Raw genomic sequence first — 25789 nt, 5'->3', positions numbered from 1 at the left:
GACAAACTCGACCAAATGTTACCCATCACTTAGTGCGGGTGCACAAAGAGATAGTGGTTTATGCATGGCTATGTGCACATGTATGTGTGTGCAGTGTACAGTAAAAGCCGATGAACTGTATGTGTGTGTGTGTCTGTGGGCAGGGTTGGGTGGGTGGGGGTAGAGAGGGGGTGGTAGTGGTGGACTGGCTTGTCGATCGATGCAGTGAATGGCAGTTAATGGCTTTCCTGTTCTGCCTTGGTAACCCTGGCCTGATGGCTGTTGCTTCTGATCAGAGATGGCAGATGGTGTTTGATTTTCGTATATAAACCCATGACTTTGTGGAGATGGCTTCATCATTTTTAATGATTCAAAAGTTACGTTGAATACTGGGAATACTCTCGATGCTGGATCTCTCATCTAAAAAGCCCTAACCTCCCTTCCAGATGTAAGGACTGATGATCTCTCTTAACTACATGAGCCACTCTTGGTTCGTATTCTGCTATAAACCACCTAATCCTTCAAGGATAAGTTATTAAAGTGAAATTTACAACACATGTGTTTTTTCTCTATTATATGTTGACCTCATTTCACAGGCTACTCAGTCACAAACTTGCTCCTGCTCTAATACATCCTTTCAAATAATCAACCCCCCCCCCCCACCCCGAAGATCACAGATAATCCTATTCACCTAAAGACCTATCACCAAATTATTCCATCTTTTTTTTACCCAACAAGTCAGTAATGAAAGAGATGAGAAACTGAGCTTAGGAAAAAGGAGACAACGTTGTACATTGAGAGAGATACAACAAGAGAAGAAGAGAGAGAGTACAAACTTAGATTGCTCATAGTAATTTGGTGTTCTGAAGGCTTTGCCTTTATTTGGCTCCTCACTCAACTAGCTTCAACTGCTTAGGGCGTAAGTCTATGGTTTAAGTCTATTTAATAGCCTATAACTCCAGCCATTTTGACATTTCAAAATGAGCTGATTGCAAAGGAAAACTAGGAGATGGAACTATCTGGAATAAGAGACAATAATGTGAAATGATAGTTGAGCAACAAGAAAGTCTGTGTGTTTGTTTGTGTGTGTGTGTGTGTGTGTGTGATTTATGTCACGCTGGGATTCATAACTGCAAAATGAATATGCCCTCACTCTCGAAACATTAACAAATAATAAAATACTTTGCTTTACACAACAGAACGTATTAAGATGCTCTCTCTTTCTCACACATCTCGGCCTTTAAATTAATACATTGATCATTTGAATAAGAATTTGCATTCCAGATATCACAATTTCATGTTCAAACTTTAACAGCTCCCAGAGTTCTCATTTAAACAGTAGCTGCACAGACAGCCCTTATGGTTCGAATTATTTCAACATGACGATTCCAACCTAACAAGCATAAATTAAGGAAAATCCTATCTAGTGACAGAGATGGGCCGTCTGAAGTAAGGATCTGAGTTTGAATTATTCAGCAGTCCTTAATTTTAGGGCCAGTGTTGATTGAATGTGGTGACATTATAAAAAAAACAGTTTGTGGGGCTGGCAAGAAAGGCAGTGAAGGATGAGAGTATATGATCTGGGACTGAGCCTAGGAGTTTGGTGGCTATGCAGACTTCCTCTTGCTGTCTGCTTCTCTGAAGAGACCTTAAAGGAAAGAGGCCTCTGTAAATCAACATGAGATTGAAAATGACTTTATAAAACACAAATGTGTGGAGCAGCTCACATTGAAGAAGAGCCTGCACTTCAGTCCTGTCGTATTCATCAGCTTTGGCTAGTAAAAGTGAAGCGTCAGACAATGTGACCCTGAGGTTTGCGACATAAACGAAGCAGGAAGAGGTGAAGGTGAGTGAGGAACAGACATGATATGTTGGGGTGGAGCTTAAAGGCATGGTAGTTGAACTTTTTTTTTCAAATGCCGCTCTGTCTATTCTGGGCATCAGTGTGTCATGCAGGAATGTGAAGGCCATAAAGTATCTGTGCCCTTGAGAAACTGAAGAGCATTCTCGTCGCCAACTCTTAAAGCTGTCTCTCTCTCTTTTACTCGCTACAACCCCCCCCCCCCCCAGTTTAAAGTAGAACACAGGTGTAGAAGACGGCACCCGTGGGATAGATAAGATTTGGGAACATTCCTGAGTATTTTTTTCTTTTTCTGATATCCTTCACATGGGGAACTATGTAATTGGTTTGGTTCCATGACCATCATTTGTTCCCTTTATGCCCCCCCCCCCCCCCCCCCACGCTACCTCTTACATTACTACCTAGTAATTTCCATATTAAAATTTAAAAAAGGTATTCTATTCTCTGCTACATTTTTTTTCACTTCCATCTTTCCATTTCATCCATCTTTTGTATTGAAGAATATAAGGCATGATGAGAAAACAAGGTGCAAAATGATCTTTCCTGGGCCCCCAATAAAAAAACTGCATGACACCCTGGGCCGCACCGCTTAATTACAAAAGGATGGAATCTTTTCTTCAACATCTGGAGAAAACATTTTCTGCACAACACTGATAGATTTACAGCTCCCAGTTCAAACCAACATAGCAATTAGGTAAAACATGGATGGACAACCAGCACCATGAAGTTCAGGAAGATATTGCTCTTCTCTCTTGGTATATAAACTATGTACACTACAGAAAAGGCCTCTAAGGCCTCACTGTTTCAAATTAAAGTCTACTCAGGTGCTGGTGGATGGTAAATCTTTACTCAAGCCTTGATAGTAGGACTGTGCGAAATGACGATATATATTGTCAAAACAATATAAAAATGTCTATTAATATATATTTATTTATATCATCTATTGTGAAACCAGCAGGCAAATTATGTTACAGCATAATTTATTTAATTTAGACTGCTTTACGTTCTGATCATGCACATTATGTTAATTTTGCACTAAAACTTTTAATAAAATGAGAAAAAACTTATATGAGTATACAAAAACAGGCTAGATGGTGTGGTTATGTCATATAGACTATTGATCTATTTACCAGCAAAAATGCTATATTGTGATATACACTGTTATTGAGCTATGAAATTACCTGTATTGGGATAGAAGATTTTGACCATATCGCCCAGCTCACCTCTCAGAGGGGAGGTGGACTTTTCACTGCACAGAGTATTTCGTGTCACATTTAGCGCCATATAACCCATTCAAAATACACTGCTTTGAGGAAAGCATGCATGCATGCATTAGCACTTCTCTGACCCATCACTAACAACAATGAAATCCAGGCGAGAAATTGCTGGAGTTCTGCAATCCAACAGTAATCGATGCACCACAAAATGGAAAGACCTTAGGGGCAGATTTGTTAAGACAAAGAAAAACCCAGGTAAAACAAAGGCAGTACATGCTCTGCACACTTAGAGGCTATTTAAATGGCTGCAGTACTGTAAATCAAGCATTGGTTAGAAGCTGGCTGCCTCCAACAAACAACAAAGCCAACAGGTTGTGTTTAAAAACTAAATGTCCTCAATTATAAATACATGTTTATAAAATAACTTTATACTGCTTATAATATTGTGTTTGTTAACTCAAACATCCTTATGGACTTGCAAGTGGAAAATGACAAAGCAAGGGGAATAAAACAACAGCTAGGGGCATTCTGTAAAATGTATCTGTTCTATGACTCTACTCCGTAGGCCAAAGCCAAACAGAACAGAGGTCCATGTGTGCGCATCCTGGTACCTAAGACCTCCTCCCCTCTCCTCATCTGTCTCTTCATCCTACCTTGCTTTCATGTACAGCTCCACTGAACACAGACCTCAGAGCTGAGTAGTTTTGTGGGCCTGACCACTCGGAGGCCATTAATCTGGTGGCTTAGCCACTGATGTATTGATGGCACAGAGCCGGTAAGCCTGCCTGCCTCACTCTCTCCATCCCTTCAGTTTAGAAACTACATAGATTCACAGGAGCCTCCATCTGGCCTCATCAAAGCAGTGTTTACCTGCCAATTGCCATTGTTAGTCTTTGAGGTGTGGTGGCTATAGGTCGCCAGATGTGTGGCTCAGTTAGGCAAAAATACGCTTCATTAAAGCCATGATAGCCAAACAGTGTGCAGTTTGCATGCACTCGCATGCATTAGTGCTACTATATTAATATTTCTTGTGAGCCTCTAGGCAACCACGCACAATTCCAGAACTCGGCCATCAAACAACGTGTCAATTTAGTTATTTGGGAAGTTTGGTAATTGCAAAACATGAAAAGGTCTTTCTAAATCACTTCAATCTGGGTATTCAGAGCAACTGAGTTTTTTATGTGCATGTAAATGTAATGCCAGTCAGTCTACATGCAAGTCATTTTACTGCAGTTTGACTATCAAATACATAATAAGTTCACAGCAAATTGTAGATGCTGCTGATGACATGGAGTCCCAAACAGGTCTTTTTGAAGACAAAGAAAAGGGAACCATATCTCTTTAGTGCCTTGGCAGGGGTTTGTAAAAACACAGGACTGTAACTGATACGTCTTAAATATAATCTCGACAAGATAGGGGCAGGCAGAGCGGGGATATAACACAGATTAGATACAGAGACCCTCCATTTGGTGCAGGAAAAACGTTCTCTCCAAGGTGTAATTGTCCCTTCAATAATGCCCCCATCTGCTACAATCACTGAAGGGAAGAACTTTATTCTACCATTTGTCATAATCGCAAAATTTAAAGACAAAATTAAGCCTGCAAAGCATTGTGTGTCTTCTTTTTTATGGGAACTAGATCTGTTGATTTAATGATAGAATCAAAGTGTTGACAATCATGTTAACAGTGCCTTGCTCTCAAGTGAGGAGCAAGGAACTTCTAACAGGCTGAAGAGTAAGTAGTTGGAGCTGGATGGGGGATGCAGAGAGAGGATTTAGCAGAGGAGAATGTTTAGTTTTTCAGCATGGTTGGATTAAAGATATTTAACCTTAAGTAGATCCCCATTCTAGACCACCCACTGGTTCACTATCCATACTGTTTTGTTTTGTGGGTCCATTTACCACCTATTTGTTATGTTAAATCTTTTTATGGAGACAACAAAGAAAAGGTAGTCAAAGCAATAGATAGAAGCAGAGTGGACTGAGGAGTATAGGATGTTGGACAGTTATGTTAAAGAAACGGTTAACTTTCTCTAAAAATCTGGTGGGAGGAACAAACTGTATATCTACACCATTCATCACTGCCATTAGTGACAAAACCCCTTACTGTACACAACAAACACTTATCTCTGCTTTGAACTGTTATGAAACCCAGTCACAAAAAACTGATATAACCTTGCCTCCTATTCCTTTCCTTCCCCAAACACTAATCTGCCTTTTCTGCTGATCAGGCTGGAGATAACAGGATCAGCAGCTTCCTTGCACATTAGCTGGAACATGCTCTGCTGCCCTCTTCCAAAAACAAAATAAAATTAATCAAAACAAACAACCATTAACACGATGAGCAAGGATCTCTAACTCCCAACTGTCAACGTAACACATCATCTGTATCCTTTCTCTAATCATCCTATGGCTCTGTGTGATGGAACATTGGAAATGCATCTCTATCGTCCACCAAAGATGCAAGACAGAGAACCTGGACTGGAAATGCACTGGGCCCTTCAACTCAAGTGTAACTGGTGTAAACAGTCATTGAAAAACAAAGCTGGGAAAAGAGCATCCTCCCCTATCTAAGCAGCTTTCTGCTCGCCATCTTTCACTTTCTTTCACTGTCACTTTGTAAGTCCCTGCAACACCACAAACAATCATCATCATCATCATCATCATCATCATCATCATCTTCATCATCTTCATCAGCAGCAGCAGCAGCAGCAGCAGCAGCAGCAGCAGCAGCAGCAGCAGCAGCAGCAGCAGCAGCACAAGCCCAACCCTCTCACTGGCCTTCTCAAAGGGTGGGAGCTAGAAGAGTTGTGAAATTCTTGCACACTGCCAAACACTAAGCCCTACCAGACCCCCTTCCTTGCCTGACAGCCCCTCTCTCCAATCCACCCTGTTTTTTTTACCACTCAGAGTAACTGAGATGTGGGTAAGGTAGGACACTAGAGCTAGGATAACTGGGGCTGAGGATCATGACTGTGTTGACTAATGAAGTGTTACAGGGGCCCATACAGAATTTAAACACCTTTTTAGTGTGCTGCTGCTTATTACATACACATGTACTCTTACCGAATAATTATAAGAACTTCTCTTTCAGAAGTCAAAATGATACATTTCATGAGCCCTATGTTGTCATCTGCTGGCACTTTAGATTACAAGATTGCTCTGTGTGTGTGTGTGTGTGTGTGTGTGTGTGTGTGTGTGTGTCTGCATTCACACACTTGTGCATGTGAAAGCAGAGAATGGGCTGTCTCCCAGGATGTGCAGCAAGCGCTTTATTAGAGCGGTAGTACCAGTAAATCAGAGCTCAGCTCTTCCTGGAACTGCTGCAACCTTTCCCACTGAGCACTATTACTGAACAATCATAGGCTAGCCATGATAATTAGCAGAGTATCTATCCTTCCAACCCCATCCCCTCTCTCCTGACTGTCTGTCTGTCTGTCTTTCCATCCTCCTCCCACCCCTCCTCTTCTTAGAAATGTTTGGTGGGTAAGTGGGTAAGGCCAGGCGCCCGCTAGGCACAATTTCGTCAGAAGACAATCTCACAATACCTGCTGTTTTTTGTCTTGACGCTGGGCAGAATGAAAATTTGGGCTCTGCTGCCCATGTAATAAGGCTGCTGAAAAAAATCCAACCATGATTGGGACATCCCAGAATGGTTGAGGGGCTCAGGAAAGGAATTATAAATGCAAGTGTCGACCTTGTCACATTAGTGAGGGGCAACAAGATTACATAATAATCCTGTGGATGTGAAAAAATCTGAATACTCATCTGGGACTGGGAAGTTGGCTAAGTCTACAACAGCATGATCTGATCTTCTGCAATAGTCAAAAATACACTACAGAACTATATTTAATTGATATGTTTCTAAAGCTGGAGTACAACAATAACCTAGTAGTGGTTGTACCCAAAAGAAAAAAATATTGTACAGTCCAAGAGGATTGGAATAAATCCTAGTAGTTATGATCTTTAACAGGGAGAGGTCAACACAGTTTGCATTCCTGAGTCTGAGAAGCCAGTGCTTGCGATCATCAGTGAACCACCTTAATGCCTTTACATGTTACTACTAATCCCGTCATTTACATTACTACCTTTTTTCTTCTATTATGTTTCATTGTGATTCTTTGCTCTCTGCAGAGTGTAGACGTTTTCATTCCTCAGTGTTTACTGATTCTTTTGGATTGCACTGAAGGGTAAAATAAGAGCCGTAACTCCATCCAAGATACATATGTATTGAGTTTGTTAATGGGCCAGCTGCTGGGCTACACTTAACACTATGCCAGTACAGTTAAAAGTGCAGAACATATGATCAAAAGCCCTGCTCCCACAGGTAAATGCCAGACAGTGGATGTGACTGTGTGTGTAAGGCAGAGAGAGATAGGTGAAAAGTTTGTATAGTTATGTGTGTGCTCAATAAAGCGGGACCGGGACAGAGGGAGGGGTGTCAGGAGTTTCTTGCTTAAAGATTCCCAATCTGATAGTGACGGCACTTTCTCCCTTTCTTTCCATGGCCAAGCGGCATCTGGAGTGGATTTTGTGCTAGCAGACACCGAGGAACATGATTACATTCGGCTAACTGCGCTCTAAACTGATTATGCATGTGCCAAGCTAATGGACTACATTTGCAAGAGGAAAAATAACATCCAATCAATCTCAATTACTGCCGATTGCACCGGCCCCCGACACAAGGAAGGTAGCCAGCTAACGCTCCATGCTCCTCCCCTTTCCCCAACCCTTGACTGGAAGCTGAGGCCTGTGGCTGGGCCTGGTTAGTTCCCACCCTTTCTGTCTGGCCAGAGCAGCCAGGGCCTGGGAGCTGGATCAGCTCCACTCATCTCACCTCCACACTAACACATAACCAAGCCCTGAGGCCTACTGCTGCTGGTATAAGGCCTATCATGTTCACAGATCATGTATGTGGCTAACTGTAAAATACGATTGGAAGCTGGGTTTGTTCAAGATGAAGAGAGAGACTCAGGGGATTGCTACATATTCTAAAAAAATCATACAGTACACAAACTAACATTTGAAGTTATCTTATTTCGTATTCCGCAACAGAACCCATCTGTTTGTGTTTAGGAGTGACCGTTCTAGGAGCAGCTGGGTGACCATCATGCTGTCATCAGAGTCACTAAAACCCCTGTAGTCCATGGGAAAAAGAGGGTGAAAGTTAGCTTCAGAGAACACGGGCGTGTTGGCAGAACACACAGCGCTCAGAATGGGTAGGTCTCAACCAAGATCACGGAACACAGGGGAAGACGGCATCACCCCCCACTGTGCGGAGGTCCATGCGGTCAGGATGACTTGCAGGATCTTTCTGTGGTCTTTTGGAACATTCCAATAGTTGGGGTGGTGGGGGTGATATTTTTAGAAAGCCCTAATATGGGCCGCATACCACAGACTCTCAAATTATCCCATCCAGCTTAGCCCTCAGTTTAAACCTTCCTTTTTAATTCCAGTAATTACAGGCTCCAATTTATATGGAGCTGTGCACACAAAGGGCCTGTTTAATGCAAACCATTTTTATTTGGGTGAAGTGTCCCAAGCATCTCCCACATCCTACAGCCTGTTTATGCTGACTTGATGATTTATTTTCTCCCCAAAAAGGTTAAAAATTGAGCTATTTCCATCAGATTTCTTTGGGGAAGAATAAATGAGTGGCGATTTTCCCTTTTTTATCTTTGCATAATATATCAAGTTGGGTTTAAAGGCTTGTGGGGCCACTGTGGGTTTCACTGTCAGTTTCTCTACTAGGACAGTAAATCCAATGCAATATGACCGTGACATTGTCAAGTGGGGAGTCTGTGCTGCCAAATAGGCCTCACAACCATATACTTGTTGTCCCCTAATCACATTTGTGAGTCATAAAATTTTGAAATAATTCTTGTCAACTGCAGGACATCTCTATTTTTGAGTAGTGTCTGAAATGAGGAGAGTTTATGAGGGACGCAGTGTTCTCGGGTTGAGAGAGCAGGTAATTTCTGGACAAATGCACACACTCTTACTCAGAAGATCAATTGGTTTTAAGAAATATGGAGCCATCTTAAGAGGCTTAAGTCATAAAAAATGATCATGCCTGGCTGTGTTGTACATATTTAATCCCCTGCAGCCTGAGCTGCAGTATGACATATGTCTCTCTTTTAAAAACTTAGAGAGAAGAAAAAAAAAATGTGTTTCTCTTTTGCCTTTCAGGCTCACAGCAAAGTGGAAAGCACAAAGATAATGTAACACAAATTGTAGCGTATCCTGTGAGACAAAACAAGCCTCTCCCTCTAAAAGGTAGAGAGAGAGAGAGAGTTTGCCAGCGTCTGTCTATTCTGGTCTAATGTGAGACTGTCATTGGAATGTGGGCCAGTAAGTCCAGCAGCTAAGGCCAGGAGAGGATGACCATGGGCTGGAAAAAAAACCTCAAGGATAACCGGCTATGCTTTTTCTGCTGTCTCACAACTGACTCAACACATTTGCAGATTATGTTCCATATTTGCATTGGTATGCATCTATAAATACCCTGTGCATCTGAAAATGCTCCTGTGGTCCTCTCGCTTGTCCTCGTGCAAATTGAATAGTCTCCCTTCAACACCTCCTGTGTCATCCGGCTGCTTTATTGGGTGCTGTACATCATCTTCCCTTTCGCACAAAAACGCGTTCACTCTTTTACTGTGGTTTCAGTACAATGGCTTTGTGGACAGGAAACATGTCTGTCATGTCAGTGGTTCTGAGGATCCACTCAAAATCCTGGATGATGTTCAAATAGACATCCTTTTTGAGGGGGTTTCAATGGACTACTTCACCTTAGTTTTTAATGTGATTCAAAATGCCATGCTTGAAGCAGCACATTTTTCCTTTTTTTGTGCCTTCTTTCCAAAAGAAGTCATACTACATATACTAAGATACCAAAACAAATGTGTCAAGCGATAGAACTGTTTAAACAATTCTTCCTGTTTACTTTTTAAGAGTCAAACACTTTGACAATGGAGTGGACTTATTGTAAATAAAGGCAACATCTACTAGGAAATAGTGAACATTAGTGTTATGTGTTTGATTTTGTAGGTGTGTGCGTCATGTAGGCTTACAGGGAGTGTATGTTGCCACTGTTCGTCTGTGTTTCGTTGTTGTGTTGTATGTGTGTGTGCGTGCGCAGCTATGCCAGTTTGGGTTAAGCCCAGAGTGGCCAAAGCCGCAGACACACAGGATAGGTACCTAAGTGGAATCAGGCCTGTTAGATTTATGGCCATTTGTTCGGAGAGTGTTCATCCATTGGCTATTATGGAATGATTAGAGGAGAAGGTGAAGCTCCAAGTCCAGCAAAAATCAATACGGCTGTCGAGAACGATTCAGCCTTTCCCGCTCCGAGGAGTATTAGCACCAAACCTCTGTCTCCTCACACTTCTTCATTCATCTCCTAGTGACTCTCCCCTAAGCTTCGAAGCCAGCTTTACCTGCCACGTTCTTCTCATGGCAGAACTGTGGCCCTGCTTCTATATATGACTACTTGGAAAGCAAGAGTTACACAACAGAGATATCATTCATGCCTTGGGAGAGTGGCCAGTTTAGAGGTGTGGGCAGCACTCGAAACATTTACCGTGTCTTGCGGAGGAGTATTACGTGGCAGGAGGATTAAGGACACATTTTGCCATTTGTGTAAAGTCTAAGAGGATAATATACCCACAAATATGACAAAAACATACAACTTTTCCTGGTGATGTTAAAACTATAACGCATACAGTGAGATAATATAGATATTCTACCTATGTACATGCTCGTCCCAACATATATTTAGATATGAGAGTTGGGACACACTGTCATGACAAGGTTGAATGGTGGGTGTGATAAAGTAGCTCAAGGACCACTAACCTTATAGAGTTTGAGGCTAGCCTCGTGGCGTGTATTGACAGTGTGCATCCTCAGCTTCTCCAGGCTGTTAGTGTAATAGTCACAGGCATTGCACTTCAGGTGCACTGGGTTGCCTATGGCCACACATTTCAGGCGCCATTCATTGCCTTTGCCCCCTTCTTTGATGTGGGCAACAAGCTGGTACTTTTGCACATGCTTGTCTGTCTTGCAGTGCAGCTGGAAGTTGGCCTTGAGCTGAGTGGTGTAATGGCACAACTTGCACTGGTGAGAGTCGCCCACCACAGCACGCCACTCCTCCTCCGGTAGGCTTCGTTCAGCTCCCATATGCATGCCGAGCACATCCAGGTTGTCAGTGGTGAAGCGGTTGCACACGGCACACTGAAAGAGCTTGAGGGAAGGGTCACTGGTTTGTGATAGACTTTCTCCCAGGGTCATCAGCTCTTCAGACACCAACTGCCCACCGCCCAACCGCACATCCATAGGGATCTCACCACCTACTAGAATGCACAGGGAACACACAGAGAGACAGAAAGAAAAAGGAAAAGAAGGAAGAATGATATTTAGATGGCCGCATACATACATATAATTTTGTTAAACATATCCAAAGCTTACACTCTGAATCACATTTTAGGTTTTAAAGATCACTTTATTTTTCAGTCATTTACTTCAGGACGTGTAAATCATTATTGTATTATTCTGAGTTAGTGAGCAGCAAAGTGTTTTCCAAATGGAGTCACAGCTTGTGCAAATTTTCATCATGAATAACATCCCAGGTAAAGTAAAGCTTTTCAACTTTGAAAAACCACACTCTGTCCGTCAGTATGATATTGCATGAAGGATAATGTGCACGTGAGCATTCATGGACCTATAGCAACGCTTGCTCTGAGCTGAGAAAAGAACAAAGCCTGGACTTTTCCATAAGGACCAAAACCTCACACTGCCAGAGAAGGAACATATGCATTACCCTGTGTGGACTGGTGCACTTTCGTAGCCTGTCTGTAAATCAACAGCAGAGCCCATGAGCTCTACAAAAAAGCAAGTTATTTTATCATTACTGAAGAACTAAGGAGTTCCCAAGCACACATTACTGTAAATCAAATTCATCACCCTTGTTCGCTGAATAATAACATCCACTTCTCTGCTTGGATTCTTCAGGTTCTTTCTTTCAGGATTGCCTCTAAATCAATATTGGACATCTTAAAGATGTTCAGGGGATGGGGGAACACAGCAAGCACATATCCTATGACACCAACCACAGAACTGATGTCATCAAAAAATGAATTCTAAAAATATGAGGTAAAAACAGCAGGAGATTCTGCCTTTGCTTGCTGATCTTTAATCTTTCCCTGCCCAGACAGAGCATGCAGGCTTGACCCTGCCTAGCTTTACACTAAATTAATTCCAGCAGCTCTTTTTTATTTATTGCTGCAGTATGCAGCCTGCTCTTGGACTTTTCTCCATTACCTGAGTTTTTATAGCCAGGAGAGGGAGACCTTTGAGAAGCCCTCTGAAATCACTCACAGACACAGCTTCACAGTCATGGCTTCTTACACTCTCTCTTACGAAACACACAGATGCATACCCTTACCCAGTTGCCATCCCTGTCCTGTCTTTTCCCGCACCTTGCATTTCTCATTTCTACCTGGCTTTCATACTCCATTACTATGCAGATTCAATGATTTACCACAGACCTGGATCATATTCCTTGCTAAATTCTGGTTGGTGACCATTAGACCAAAACTCGGATTTGTAGCTTTGAATCTGTTTTTTATATTGAAATTATAATAATGTGAAGCAATACGAATATGTCTTATATATGATTTGTTAATGCTATGTCAATTTAAGAAATTAAAACTTTACTATTTTTTTGTGTTTGTGCTGGACACAAACAAACAAAGGTAAATTTACATTAGACAACAAATTCAAGCACTAATGGCAAAAAGTCACATCCTCTTCTCTTACCTTTTACTCTCTTGCACTCTCATATCTTCCTTTTACTACAGTAGCTGAGTCTTGGGAACGAGAATTATCAAGAGACTATGTGAGTTCAACATTTGCTATCTATCTCTTCTGCAATACACGCAGAAGTCAAAAATCCTCAGTGAGAGCATGGGCACCTCTCACTTTAGCTGCTTGGTCTGAGATCTCTGAGGTCTCCTTGTGACAGCAGATTTTCTCAAGAGATACACTGAGCCTTGTGTATCATACAGATTAGTTAATATTGGGATGTGTGTGTATGATGGCTTTAAGAGTTCCTTAGAGTGTGACAGAGGATGACACCCCTGTATTTAATGGGCCCAGACTATGTCATCATCGCCTCCCTTGTAACATGCTTATTACACCTCACCTCACCTTACAGGAAAATAAACCAGATGGTATAAGAGGGAAAAAAGAATTAGTCACAGCAATCAATTCTTGTTTGTGTCTTTGAACTGCTGACAGTTTGAGGCAAGTCTGTACAAACTGCAGAGTTGTAACCGGCCTGCCAAAATGCTCTGCTATGCTGCTGAATTACCCATGTTGAGCCCTCTAACCTCACTTCTTTGACCAAGATAAAAATGTATAGCTGCAATTACAAAATTGCAAAAAATGAAGGAGAACTCCAGTGGTGAAGTTCAGCAGTAGTTTGGGAATAATGACATTAAAAAGCTGAGCGTGGTTGCTTGAGAGGGAGGGCAGGAAGTAGAAAAAAATTGAGATTTGGCCCTTTGACTCCCCTTTTATAAACAAAAGAGGGTATCATAATGTGAACTTCTGTGAAAATACACATCATTACAGTGTCAATTAATTGTCTTATGGAAAAACAAATTACTTCTGGGCTTCTGTGTGCTACTTGGCACATTCATAGCTAAATGTATAGCTAGTACATTTGGATATGAAACTAATGAAACTCCATTCCTCCAATAGTAAACTTGTCTCAAATGGATTATCTTTCTTTCACCTCTCTATTCTTCTTCTCATCTCTCTCTCTATTTCAGTGACACTTAAAATGAGCGAATGATGTAAAGGGGACTGTATAGCAAGCATACCTTAGGGCATGAGAAAGAGAGGCAAATTGGTGATATAGCTAGTATACATAGCAGTTGAGAGGGACAATAGGTGGATATTTCTGCCAATCATTGTTTTGTGTTGTTAATACAATAAAAAGTGAATGAGATAAATGTTCTGTGAATTAACACTGATTCCACATAAAAGAGATATCTCTGAGCTGTACTTGATGATTTTTGTGGCATCTGGAGGACATTTCTGAGAGAAAGAGAGACAAAATGGGGCTCACCAAGTGCAGGGGCCAGGGCGGCCATGTTAGGATCCAGATGAAAGCTCCCCATCAGGAACTGGGCCTCAGCTCCAGCTGGGTCTATCTTGAGACCTGGTGGAAGGCTCATGTTCTGGGTCAAGTAATATTGGTAGAGCTCAGCCTCGGAGGGTGAAGGCATGGCTCCCAACCCAAGTCGGCCATGCTGCATCTGGTTCACATTCTGCTGGAGTAGCATCATGTTGTGCATGTGCTTCTCGCTGGTCATGTGGATACGCAGGTTCCTTGCCACGTTTGTCTCGTAGTCACATACCTCACACCGCCAAGTAGGTTTGCTCTTCGGCTTGGTTGGGGAGGGGGTCCCGCAAGGTCCGGCCATATGAGCGGAGGACTGTGTGGGATGGTGGTGGGGAGGGTGATGGCTACTGGCCTGGGTGACTGATGGGACGGCCACCACTCCTCCTGGGGTATGTCCGAACACCTGCTCCTGCCCAGTACCAATGGTGCCTCCATTCTGCAGTGTCTGCATGTTGTTCAGGTGCTTGTCTGACTGCATATGGATGCTTAGGTTGCCTTTTGTGGTGGTGGAATAGTTACACACCTAGAAAATATATGAAATGTTCTCTATAACTTCAATAAAGTCATACAAACATCTTACATAAGCTTAACAACAACATCAACAACACAGAAAAAACTTTAATTGCAACCCTTAACCGCATTTCTTTGCTACGTACCTCACACCGGAAGGGCTTGTATCCACAGGTATAGCTTTCTCCACGAGCCAGGCGAGGGTGGCTCTGACCACTGGTGCAGTATGAACAGGAGCCTCCGGAGTCTGGGTGCTTCTCTTTCATGTGGGCTTCCAACGTCTGCTGGTACTTGTAATGCCAGTTGCATTTCGGACACTTGAGTGTCTTGCATGAGTTGCGCGAATGCATCATGGTCATGTGACCACCCAAGGAGCGTGAGGAACCTAGAACAGTGTCACATTTAGGGCATTCTACTCCACTTCCTCCACTTCCTCCACTGCCACCGAGCCCATGGTTCTGTGAACACTCACCCATCGCCGTTATGTCACAGGAGCCCCCTGGGAAGAGGTGGGAGTGGCCATGAGATGAAGGGTGGAGATGATGATGATGGTGGTGCATGTGGTGATGGTGCAGAAAGGCTCCATTTTCCTCCTCTCCCTCTGCCGGGCAATCATTTGGTTCTGGAGCTGTGGCACTATCTCGATTGGCACTTTCATCAGCAGCAGCATTGGAGGACAGAGGTGAGGAGGAAGTGCCAGCAGTGTCATCTTCGCTCCTCCTGACGGAAGCTGCCGCCATTGCCGTGGGAACAGTGGAACCCTGGCAGTTAAAGCTCAGAGGGAGCTCTGAGGTCCTCCCCCCACCGTCTGCAGCTGAACCCTCTTTCTTGACAGAGGAGGAAGTGGAAGCAGGGTCTTTACTGATGAGTGTGGAACTGACCAGAGAGGTGCAGGCAGAAGGCTGGAGAGCGCTACTAGGCATTAATAAAGGAGATTTGGAAATGCTTTGGTTTGAGACAGCTGGTTCCCCGGCTTCACCCCCGCCGCTGCTACTGTTACCACCACAGGTCACTGCAGTGATTTCTGCCTCCACCTCGTCTTCCTCCTCCCCTAATAACAGTTCCTCTTCTTCTTCCGAGCCCCTCATCTGGCTCGATAGGTGCGTCTTGTTTTCATGTCCCTCATTGTCCCCATCTTCTCCCTTGCATGCCAACTCTTTCCCAGCAGGCTCCTCTGTTCTCCCTCCCTGTTTGGGCAGGATACTGGAGTCTTTGGCAGAGCCTGGGGATGAGGTAAGAGTGGATGATTTGGGAATGCTCAGTCCTCCAAGAGAGAGAACTGAGCTTAGTGGGGTTTGCTGCTGCTGCTGTTGGTGGAGGCCAGAGTCAGAGTCTTTGTTGAGGAGGCTCTCACTGTCCCTGCTGCTGCTTCCAGGCTCCAGATGGACACCACTAAATGTTCCATAGAAGCTCTGGCCAGAGTTAATAGGGAGCAGGGTCGGTGGCAGAGAAGTGCTCTTATTTTTTGGTTCCAGGAAACTGATGAGGGGCTCTTTGTCCTTCCCAATGCCCTGGATGATGGCAGATGCCTGCTTGTCCCCTAGCAGCTGCCGCTCGTCCTCACACAGTGTCATGCGGTGATCATGGACGGCATGAGTGGCAAAGGAACGCGCATAGCCAAAGGACAGCTTGCAGATAAAACACATGAGAATGGGCTTACCCTTTCCATATAGGGCTAGCCCATCGAATTTGGAGAAATCCACGTTGTTGGGAACATCTTTGGATACACAGGACTTCTTGGCAGACCCATCGCTGTTTAGGTAATCCTTGTTGCTTTTGTGCCGCACATCGAAGACACGGAAACTGTGCAGGACAGGGCTGAGGCCTGCCATAGTTGAGGTATTGGGGAAACCTTGGTCTGAATTGCCAAACCACTTCCCAAAGGACGAGGCTATGTGGAACGTGTTGATGATGTGAGGGTAGACCGAAGATGAAGTCCCAGCAGGTTCCCCCTGTTTTCCCCCACTGGTGAGAGAGTTTGTGGGAAGCAGGCTGGGTACAATGCCCCCACCACTTTGGATCAACTGACTGAGGCTCTCAACGATGTAGGCTGAGCCATCTGGCTGGTAGACTATCTCTCCAGCCAGGTTCTCCACATCACTACTCTCCTCTTCCTCTTCCTCCTCTCCTTCCTCACTCCCACTTTCAGGTGCTCCCTGCTGTCGCGTGGGCTGATGTCGCAAAAGAGTGGGCATGCCCCCTCCCCCTGAAGCCATCGGCACCCCAGGAAAGGGTTGAAGACTTGGAAAACAGCTGTCGATTTCCATTTCATCTAAGTCCTCAGATTCTTCCTCTTCTCCACAGCTTACTCCCTCTTGCTCTTCTTCCTCAAGGCCCTCCCTTCGGGGATGCAGCTGACCTGTGGCAGAGCTATCTCGATGGGACTGTGGTGATGTCTGTTTTGGCTGCTGCTGCTGGGACTGTAGTTCTCTCACCCCGTCATGAAGTGCACTGGGGTTTTGGGGTTGAGAAGGGTAAGGAGCAGAGAGCGACAGGGGGTCCAGGGAAGGGGCCTGGTTGGTGCAAGGAACCTGTGAGCTAGAGTGATCGTTCCAGGGCTGTGGCAGTTGCTGCTGCTGGGAGGAGCCGAGCCCATCGTCTGTCCCAGAAACCACAGGAGACTCACAGCTGTCCATGCTGATGCCTACATGAGGCGTTCATCGCATCCAGGCCTGCAGAGACACAAAATGGGTGAGATAAGATGTTTTTGTTGTATTTGGGATGTTAAATGTAAACATAGGCACTTATTCATAAGCACACACAACTCATCATTTGCCATGTCTATATTTTCCAGAATATAACTATGCCTATTAAAAAAGATCAGATACAGAAAATATGAATGTGACACTAGGTATAGGAAGATTAAAAGTAGAATATCAAATGTATAGTGCATTGGATGAGAGACAAAATCTGAGATATAATTGGAAAAATGACACCATGCTCATTACGCTAGATTAGGTACTTAAACACAATACCTGAGACAAGCACTAATAAGTCGTCCATGATTCATCTTCCTGCCATATCAGGAAGGTACCATCTTTTATCTTCACCTTCCAAACAACACCCCTAATCTTATATTCTGCAAATCCTACATCCGTTTTTAATTAACTTGCAGTCAGAAAAAGGAGAAACAGTCTAACTTAATGGATCAAATAGATTTCTTGTGAGATAATTAGACACTGAGAAGCCACCCATCAGCACATTGTACATTTACATAACTGAAGGGGAAAGGGAAAACTGCATCTGAAAAAAAACAACAATTCTTAACAGTATCACGTCATCACTCCACCTTCAAGTTGTGTACATATAAGAAGAATACAATGCGTGTGCACTATTTATGTAAATGTATGTGAACTTTAACAAGAGCAATAAAAGGTATTTTTTTTATGATCCCAAAATACATAAGCTGGGTTGGGACTGCAGCTGTGTTTAGATCTTGCATCCAATAACCTCTTCGCTCAGCCTGGTTTCAAACACTCCAGCCATCCTCCGCCTCTAAAATAATAAATGGGAGCTGAGCTTACGGGAGCTGGCCATGCCCCGAGCATCTGAGAGGCCCAACACAGGCTGCAATTTAGAGCGCAGAGGAGATAAAATGATAGCGCAAGATACTGCTGAGCTAATAATTTTATTAAAGGGATGCAGCCAACATTGATTAAAGGGGGCAATCGGGCTGAAACCAATAACTCTAGGCTGCCCTTTAACCCGCCAGTACTGAATATTACATGAGCAAAGTTTCCCGGCACCAAGCTCACTGCCATGTCCTGGTTGATTAGCACATTCACTGCTCGGGCTTGATTTATTTTACTTATTTACTTAGGGATGCAAATTTCAGCTGTGATCAGAATGGAGTCTACCCCCACACCCTAACATATTAACCACTGAGGGAGAGGAGAGATTGATAATGTCTGTCTACCTCTTCATGAATGTCTGATGAAACTTACCCTCCCACACATACCTGCGACCTCTCCAGTCTATATGCACTCAAAGTACAAAAATAATGGACTTCTATTTTAGAGGTGTACTTTTGCATACTTCAGAATTAACAATAGCAGACTAGAAGACCATATATTGTGGGCAAAGTAACAATACAGAAAGAAGCACTATAATGAAAAAGCAATGGGTTTGGTTAAATTTGCAATATGACTGTAAAGATGATGTAGATGTTATTGTCATAAATACCCGCGGACAGACATTTTCTGTCAGAATGGTCCACTTGATAGCTTTGTTTACACACCACAGAAGCTAACCCTGATGACCCTTGCCTTGCTTTGCATATAAAATGAAAGATATTAGCCTGGCTGGCTTATTAACAAGATTGCTTTATACATCTAGACATGATTTAGTGAAGGCTGCCACACTGAGTGAGGGGATACTAGCCCTATTGGTCTGTATTTATTATCTGCTCCATTAATATGTGGCTGTGAGCGCAACAGCCATTTCACACAAATGGACTGAGGGCAGTGAGAGTAATGCAAGAAAAAAAAAATAGACAGTGATTCCTCAAACTAAAAGCATGTGGATAAACGGCACAAAATTAAATTAAAAGAAAAGCAGAAAATGTGACTTGTCTAAAAAGGACTGCCTCGAAGGAAAAATTCTCCACATGTCCCATCTGAGCAGGCAGCGTTTCACACCTTGCTCCAGTAAACTGTTCCATGCCCCTGTCCACTGTTTGTCTCGACCAGGCCTGGGAAGACTGGGCCCAAATGCAGTTAAGATTGTTCATTCACAATGACCTCTAAAGTTCTCTACTCTCATCTTTGCATGGCCTTGAGTCTGAGCCCAGTGACCAGCGTATACTGTAATGAGTGTATGCACCCATTCATTCCTAGTACTGCTTTAAGATACCTGAAGCAATTAGCAATAGACAGGATAACACGATGACTCTTGATCAGAGCTGGAGCTCTGAGCCAGCTTGGTGTGTCCACTGCTTACAGAAAACAGGATTGGCCTTTAAAATCAAGATGGTGTAATTCAATAACCTGTAGTGGTTACTGATGAGCAATGGGATTGTCTGGAGTCGGCAAGTCGCAGATGGGCCAACTGATATAACGCTGTTTGTCTCTTGGAGGTCTGCCTGGCTCAGTGACACCTGTTTAAAGCAGGAAAAGCTTTAATCTCTGGGAGGCACTAAACAAGTCGGGGAGACAGACAAAGAGACGCAGTTGAAGAAGAGGGGAAGTGAAGGAAGCCGGTGTCTCTGTGTGCAGACTGTGTTAATAACCACAAATCAAAATGATGGGCCAGCCCGCTAAAGGTGACTACTGCTGAGTGGTATTATGCACAGATATATACTTTCATATATACAAAAGTTAAAATTTTCTTTTGCATGCTGATTTCACAAAACAAGTGATGCTGCTATGGCCTCTCCCCTTGTGTTGTATCAAAGTTTTGAATGTGGTCCTACTGAGTTGACAATAAGCAGGCTGTATGCAGCCAAAACAAACCTTAGCTGACAATGAGAGATAATCAGAGGGAAGAAAGGCTGGATTCCTGGGCTGATCTGAGGGAGAGCATGCCGACGTAAAGATCCTGACTGTAGAACTAACACTCCTGCTGCCACCTGCCTTCAAAGGCTTTATGCCAGGGTCCCCTCAGTATCTCTTTCTCTCTCCTCTGACAAAACAATAAAAAGTCATTGACCTCCTCCTCTAACAAAGCAGATACGGTTGAGCCTTGTGAAAAGGCCTCAGTCCTAATGAACGCTGTCAGAGAGTGGGTCTGGATGTCATTTGGTGGGGATGGAAAATAAGATAAGTTATAAGTTATGAGTCCTTTCATTAGGTGGGATTTACCAGCCAACTGAGGAAGGAATTAAAGGCTAAGAAACCATCTGATTATAAGCATGCCTGATCACCTGCCTGAAGGCCTGGCCTTGCCTGCAGAGTACCCCGCTCTCCGGAGTTTCCTGAGGGAATTAGCTCAGCCCTAGCTGTGAATATTGCTGGGCTGTGGGCTTTATGCTGCCCTGACCCACACTTGTATTCGCATACACGTCAGCGGTGAGGAAACGCCTCTTTAAAAGGAAAAACACCTCTTCAAAATGAAAAACACTGATTCTTAATATGCTTGGAGGACCCCTTCCAATGCACCAGATGTGATTTCAACTGTCCCTCAGTGATGTTGCCTGTCTGTGTCTGGTCCCTGAGCCATCACAGAGCCTGGCCAGTCACCGCAGGGTAAGGGGCGCTTATTGGAAAATCAATGGCGTGAACGCTAAGCAAGTTACAGGAAGATGTGGGAAGGAAGCGTTCTTATTGATAAAGCAGGGGAAGGCCTTTGATGTTGCACCAGGGACATGCTCATTGATGGAGGCACCATTGTAGTCCTCAGGCAGAGTGAGGCCTGGGTTTATCTCCTAGGTTTGTTCCAATTAATCACCAATAAAGGTGTGCATGTATTTCACTCTTAAGCATAAGTCCATTTTAATGCCCAGCATGACTTAGTGAATTCTGCTTTTAATACTGTGTGCTCTCTGAGGGAATTCACATTTCTAACACTGCAATGAAGTGTCTCTTTCTGCCTTTCTCTACTCTACTCTGCTCTCTATTCCATCTACCCTATTCTCTGCCCAAACTAACAGTAGCCACCTAGCCTATATCGAAAACAATAGCCTGATACTCCACTAAGGAATAACTATGCTAAATCTAAGGGTCCAATTTTAGTACTTAACTGGCCGACTACTGTCACAAGATGATTTACTTTACAGAATCAAAAACAAGTAAATGCATGGAATTATAAATATACTGTTGATGAAAAAACCCTAATAAACAGTGACAATGACTCAAGTAGTCAGAGAGGGGAAAATGCATATCATCTTTCAGTGCTCTCACAGGGTCATTTTGTCATGGAGGTGTGAGCCAAAAAAAAAAGTTGCTGTAGACAAAACACCATTATAATCATATTAGGTACAGGGCGTTCTTGTTCTCTTTGATCCCCAACACTGTAAATAAGACAATTAACAATGTGCTGCATTGTTGTTTATCGTGTGCTGTAAATATTCTTTCTGCTATTCTGCTAATGCAGACATAAGGCTGCTCCAACTGCAGGAGGCAAAAAGTCACCTCAGGTCGATGGCACTCAGCCTGTAAACAGGGCTTCCTGTAAAATCAATGATCTTCAGTAGGAGCTATCAGTCTGTGGACCAGAAATAGCCGTGGCTGTGTTGAGTCTGAGGCAGGGAAGAACAGTACTGTGTGTTTACACAAGTGTGAGTAGAGGGGGCTGGTCACTGGCATGTCTGGGAGTATTTCTCAGAGATAGCAGAACTGAGGCATGGAGCTTATGTCATGTTACAGTCAGTGAAAACCTTGAAACATTAGGTGCTATAGAGACAAGATTGCAGCTCACAGACTTCATTAATATTGTCTTGTATGCATACTTAATGCATTAAACTAGTGTTGGAATAATCACTTGCATCTAAAATAATCCTTGCTGATTACAATATGACCAACTTAAATACACAGGAGGCAATTTGCTGATTGTTAATTTCACAACATTCAATTTTAGTACCTATTTTTCACTAGTTATACTGGCCAGAAAAGGCCAAATTGATTTGTAGTATCAATTGCCTCCTTTGTTAATAGACTTGAAATAGAACCTTGAAAATGATTTTACCCTTTATGCAACACCATCAAATTCTGCTAATCCATTCCATATTGCAGAACGGAAGAAAAGTGATTTAAGACGGAGCAGCAGTGGAATCACAGTGCAGAACTGTATGGGACTTATACACAGGGCATTCTGATTAAATGATCTGACTGAAGCTCAGCTAACTTCCAAAGCCCTCTAGAGGGGATTTACACATGGCACTAGAGTGTTTCCTCACTTTTGGAGGGTGTGATAGAAACAGCGTGCTGGTGTAATTAGAAGTAGTTAATTAGCTGTGGGTTAATTACTGGGTTCTGCAGAGTATTGGTGAAAGACCTGGTGGGGTGGCAAAGCAAAGGGAAGCAGCGAACACACAGCAGGAAGCTCCTAGTCTCCCGCCAATTAGCAACCAGCATGGGGGGGATTCTGTGGTATACTAGCAGTACAAATGTGAGAAGGCTCGTATTATTTCGCTCAAACCTTGGTACAAGGGAAGAGATAAAGGGAGAGCAGAAAAAATACGATCAATCTAAATATGCATGCTCCTTTTTTTATTACTGTTTTTGTAAAGAAAAACACATTTGCCAAAAAGTTGCAGTGAAACTTTAAAGACTGCTACTAAAAAGAAAGTGACAGCCAGATTTCTAAATAATGCCAGATAATGAATACAACAGAGCAGGGGCCATTTTAATTACTACAAAAATAACTTCTTATTACTTGCAGCCACAAGCTATCTTTCTTCATTTACAAACCTCACTGAAAGACTCTGACTGTATTATTTTCCTGTTATGTCCCGTGTGATTTGTTTAGAAAGCTTTGTAATTTATAAGAGCATTAATTATCCTTGGAATTGAGGTATTGATGTATAATCAGAGATGGGCTATCGGGCACAAGCTGACATTCGCCCCCAGGCTACCCAGTACATAGAGCACACATGGTACACACTAGCACACAGTGGGGTATCTGTAAAATTGCAAGACAGACAGACAAAAAGAGAGAGAGAAAGATATATATATATAGAGAGAGAGGTAACTTCAAGCCGTATCTTTCAAATGCTTATCAGATTATTGAGATACACATCCCCCATTTCTGCTCATTTTAGACCAACAGACATGGATATTTAATGATTTGCAACAGTCTGATCCTCACATCCTTTAGCATGCACTGCTGACTTTCCCATAGGGTGGAATGCAGAAAGGCTGAGGAGGACACTTGATACTTTGTACACTGGTCTTTCTGGTTCTAATCAATCAGAAAACAACACACTGATTATGATCCTTGGGAAGATTTCTTAAGAAATCCCATAAAGATATATGTAAATACAATATATACAACTGCGTTTCTGTAGTGTTTGCACATAAGCAGAGATAGAGTAAGTGAGATTGAGATATAGATCCAGAGAGACAGTGAGAGAGCCAAAGACACATGTCCAATGAAAGGTCAGGGACAAGGGGGACTGTGCTGATCAAAGTCTTTGAGCCCCAGGACCTTCATTTGTACTAATTATCAAATCTGCAACTATTTATATCTGCGGGAAGCAGACGTTCTCTCAAGAGAGGATGGAAGTGAAATCTGCTAACTACAGTGCTTTCGGAGCTTACTTCATTACATTTGTTTTATAGTAACAGGCTGAGGGTGGTAGAGGGGAGTTAAGAGAACCGGTGACCAGAACTTATTTGGGAATGTTGTTATGAACGTAAAGGACAGAACACTATGTACAGAAGATAGCAAATGTGAAATATAGAATCACTTTTCGTAGGTGGGAAACTCATTCGCATCATCCTAGAAAACAATTGCCTAAAAGATTGCATGGTGCCACACATAAATACACACATACACACCTTCCTGCAGCGCTGCAGTTAAGGCAAGGCAACCACAAACACAGTTGTTAAAATGATCAATACCATTGAAATATTAAACCTTAAGAAGCCGCATTATTGATTGAGAGCCCAATGATAAAACGGTTTATTATCACAATTGTGGGGCTTTATGTAAATGTTTTTGAGAGATCATCAGCTGTCCAGCGACCAATGAGCTAAATTTGACCCCCTCAACCATAAACAACCCAATAACCACACAGCGCTGCTCCCTTACCCTGCCATCCAAACCCAGAGGGATTGCAGGGATTGGGGCGAACAGGGAGATGTCATTACCTCTACTTCTACTTCCATTAAGGATAGTTGACACTGATCAGCGTACCAAGCCCCTGTTGACAGAGAGACGGGAGAAGGGGGATCTGGCCCCCCAGAATAACATGGTAGCTCTGGGATGTGGTCTAAGGGATCTCCAACAGGCATGACAGCAAATAGGAGCATACAGTTGAGCAGGATCCAGGCAGGGATCATGCCCTGACAGACAGATAGGGGACATGGATAACATGTCTATAATCCTGGGCTTTTCTGTGTAATCTGAAAAACAAATACCTTAGTAATGACCCAGTCCTGCACCTGGTAAAACACATGGTTCACTAGCACCTGGAATTAGACAAATATCTACTGCAGAGCATTCTTAAAGGGCCACACTCCTTTAGCTTTGGCGTCGTTTTGGAAAACACAAACATATGAATTAATGGTGTTTTTTCATGTAAAGACTGTCCACTGGCCTGTACTATACAGAGAGCAGTAAATCTATAATGTGGTTAAGTGATTAAGCTGGGACACCCTCCAAAGTGCATGCAGTGGCATGATGAGATGAGTCAAGTCACACAGAGGCTCAGCAATGCAGCAGTGAGGCAGTGCCAGAAGCCCTAAGGTTAGACCCAGTGTTCGGTTAAGTGTCTTAACCTGAGTAGGGTGATAAGATCCCCTTTAGAAACCATGTGAAGGCCAAATGACCAGGAAACCTGAGTCATATGGGTGAAAGCTTTCTAGGGTGAGAGCAGAGATGTGGAAAATCATGCTGTGTTATGTGTGAAAAATGGAAACTTACTATCTCTTTTACGCGCCTCATACTAAGGAGTGGTGCAGTCCCACACACACACACACACACACACACACACACACACACACACACACACACACACACACACACACACACACACACACACACACACACACACACACACACACACACACACACACACACGGATTAGAGGACATCCCAGTGAAACCATTCTGTGGAAATTATTTCTTTGCCGAAAAAAAAAGGCATGAAAGCCAATCGTGACCTGGCCTCTAATTCTAGAGTAGGATATCCTGGATAAATAATTAGAGGGTTCCTTTGAAGACCCTGCACAACTGAACCATTCACTCTCCACTTCACATTTGCTAAAGTCATTAATGACAAAGATTTAGAAAGGAAAAGCAAAAATCTTTCTGGTACACAAATACTTTTTTTTATAAGGCCTGGCCCAAATTCCTCTCTGCTTAGCTGAAGCCCTTATCCTGGGAAAGAACTGCACCCATTTTAAACAATAAACTTCAATGGGAAAGTGTTTTCTATTGCC

At 43.2% G+C, this 25789-nt stretch overlaps 1 protein-coding gene across 3 annotated transcripts in view; it reads right to left on the bottom strand.

Annotated features, from left to right (window-relative positions):
• Nucleotides 1-25789, bottom strand: part of zfhx3b (zinc finger homeobox 3b) — a 136772-nt gene that overhangs the window by 73451 nt on the left and 37532 nt on the right. For 2 of the 3 annotated variants that reach the window (XM_083921357.1, XM_083921358.1), the window contains exons 2-4: nt 14898-17423; nt 14185-14764; nt 10908-11404 (exon numbers count right to left, since the gene is read on the bottom strand). In XM_083921357.1, the coding sequence (XP_083777483.1) occupies nt 10908-11404; nt 14185-14764; nt 14898-17387 (3567 nt within the window). In that variant the 5' untranslated portion in view covers nt 17388-17423. Of the gene's footprint in view, nt 1-10907; nt 11405-14184; nt 14765-14897; nt 17424-25789 lie in introns of those variants that run through there. The other variant, XM_083921359.1, reaches the window with a different exon arrangement.

Source organism: Echiichthys vipera (genome assembly GCF_963691815.1).
Source record: "Echiichthys vipera genome assembly, chromosome: 1".
NCBI lineage: Eukaryota > Metazoa > Chordata > Actinopteri > Perciformes > Trachinidae > Echiichthys > Echiichthys vipera.
Note: the sequence above shows the minus strand (reverse complement) of the source record. Positions and strands in the feature narration are given on the sequence as shown.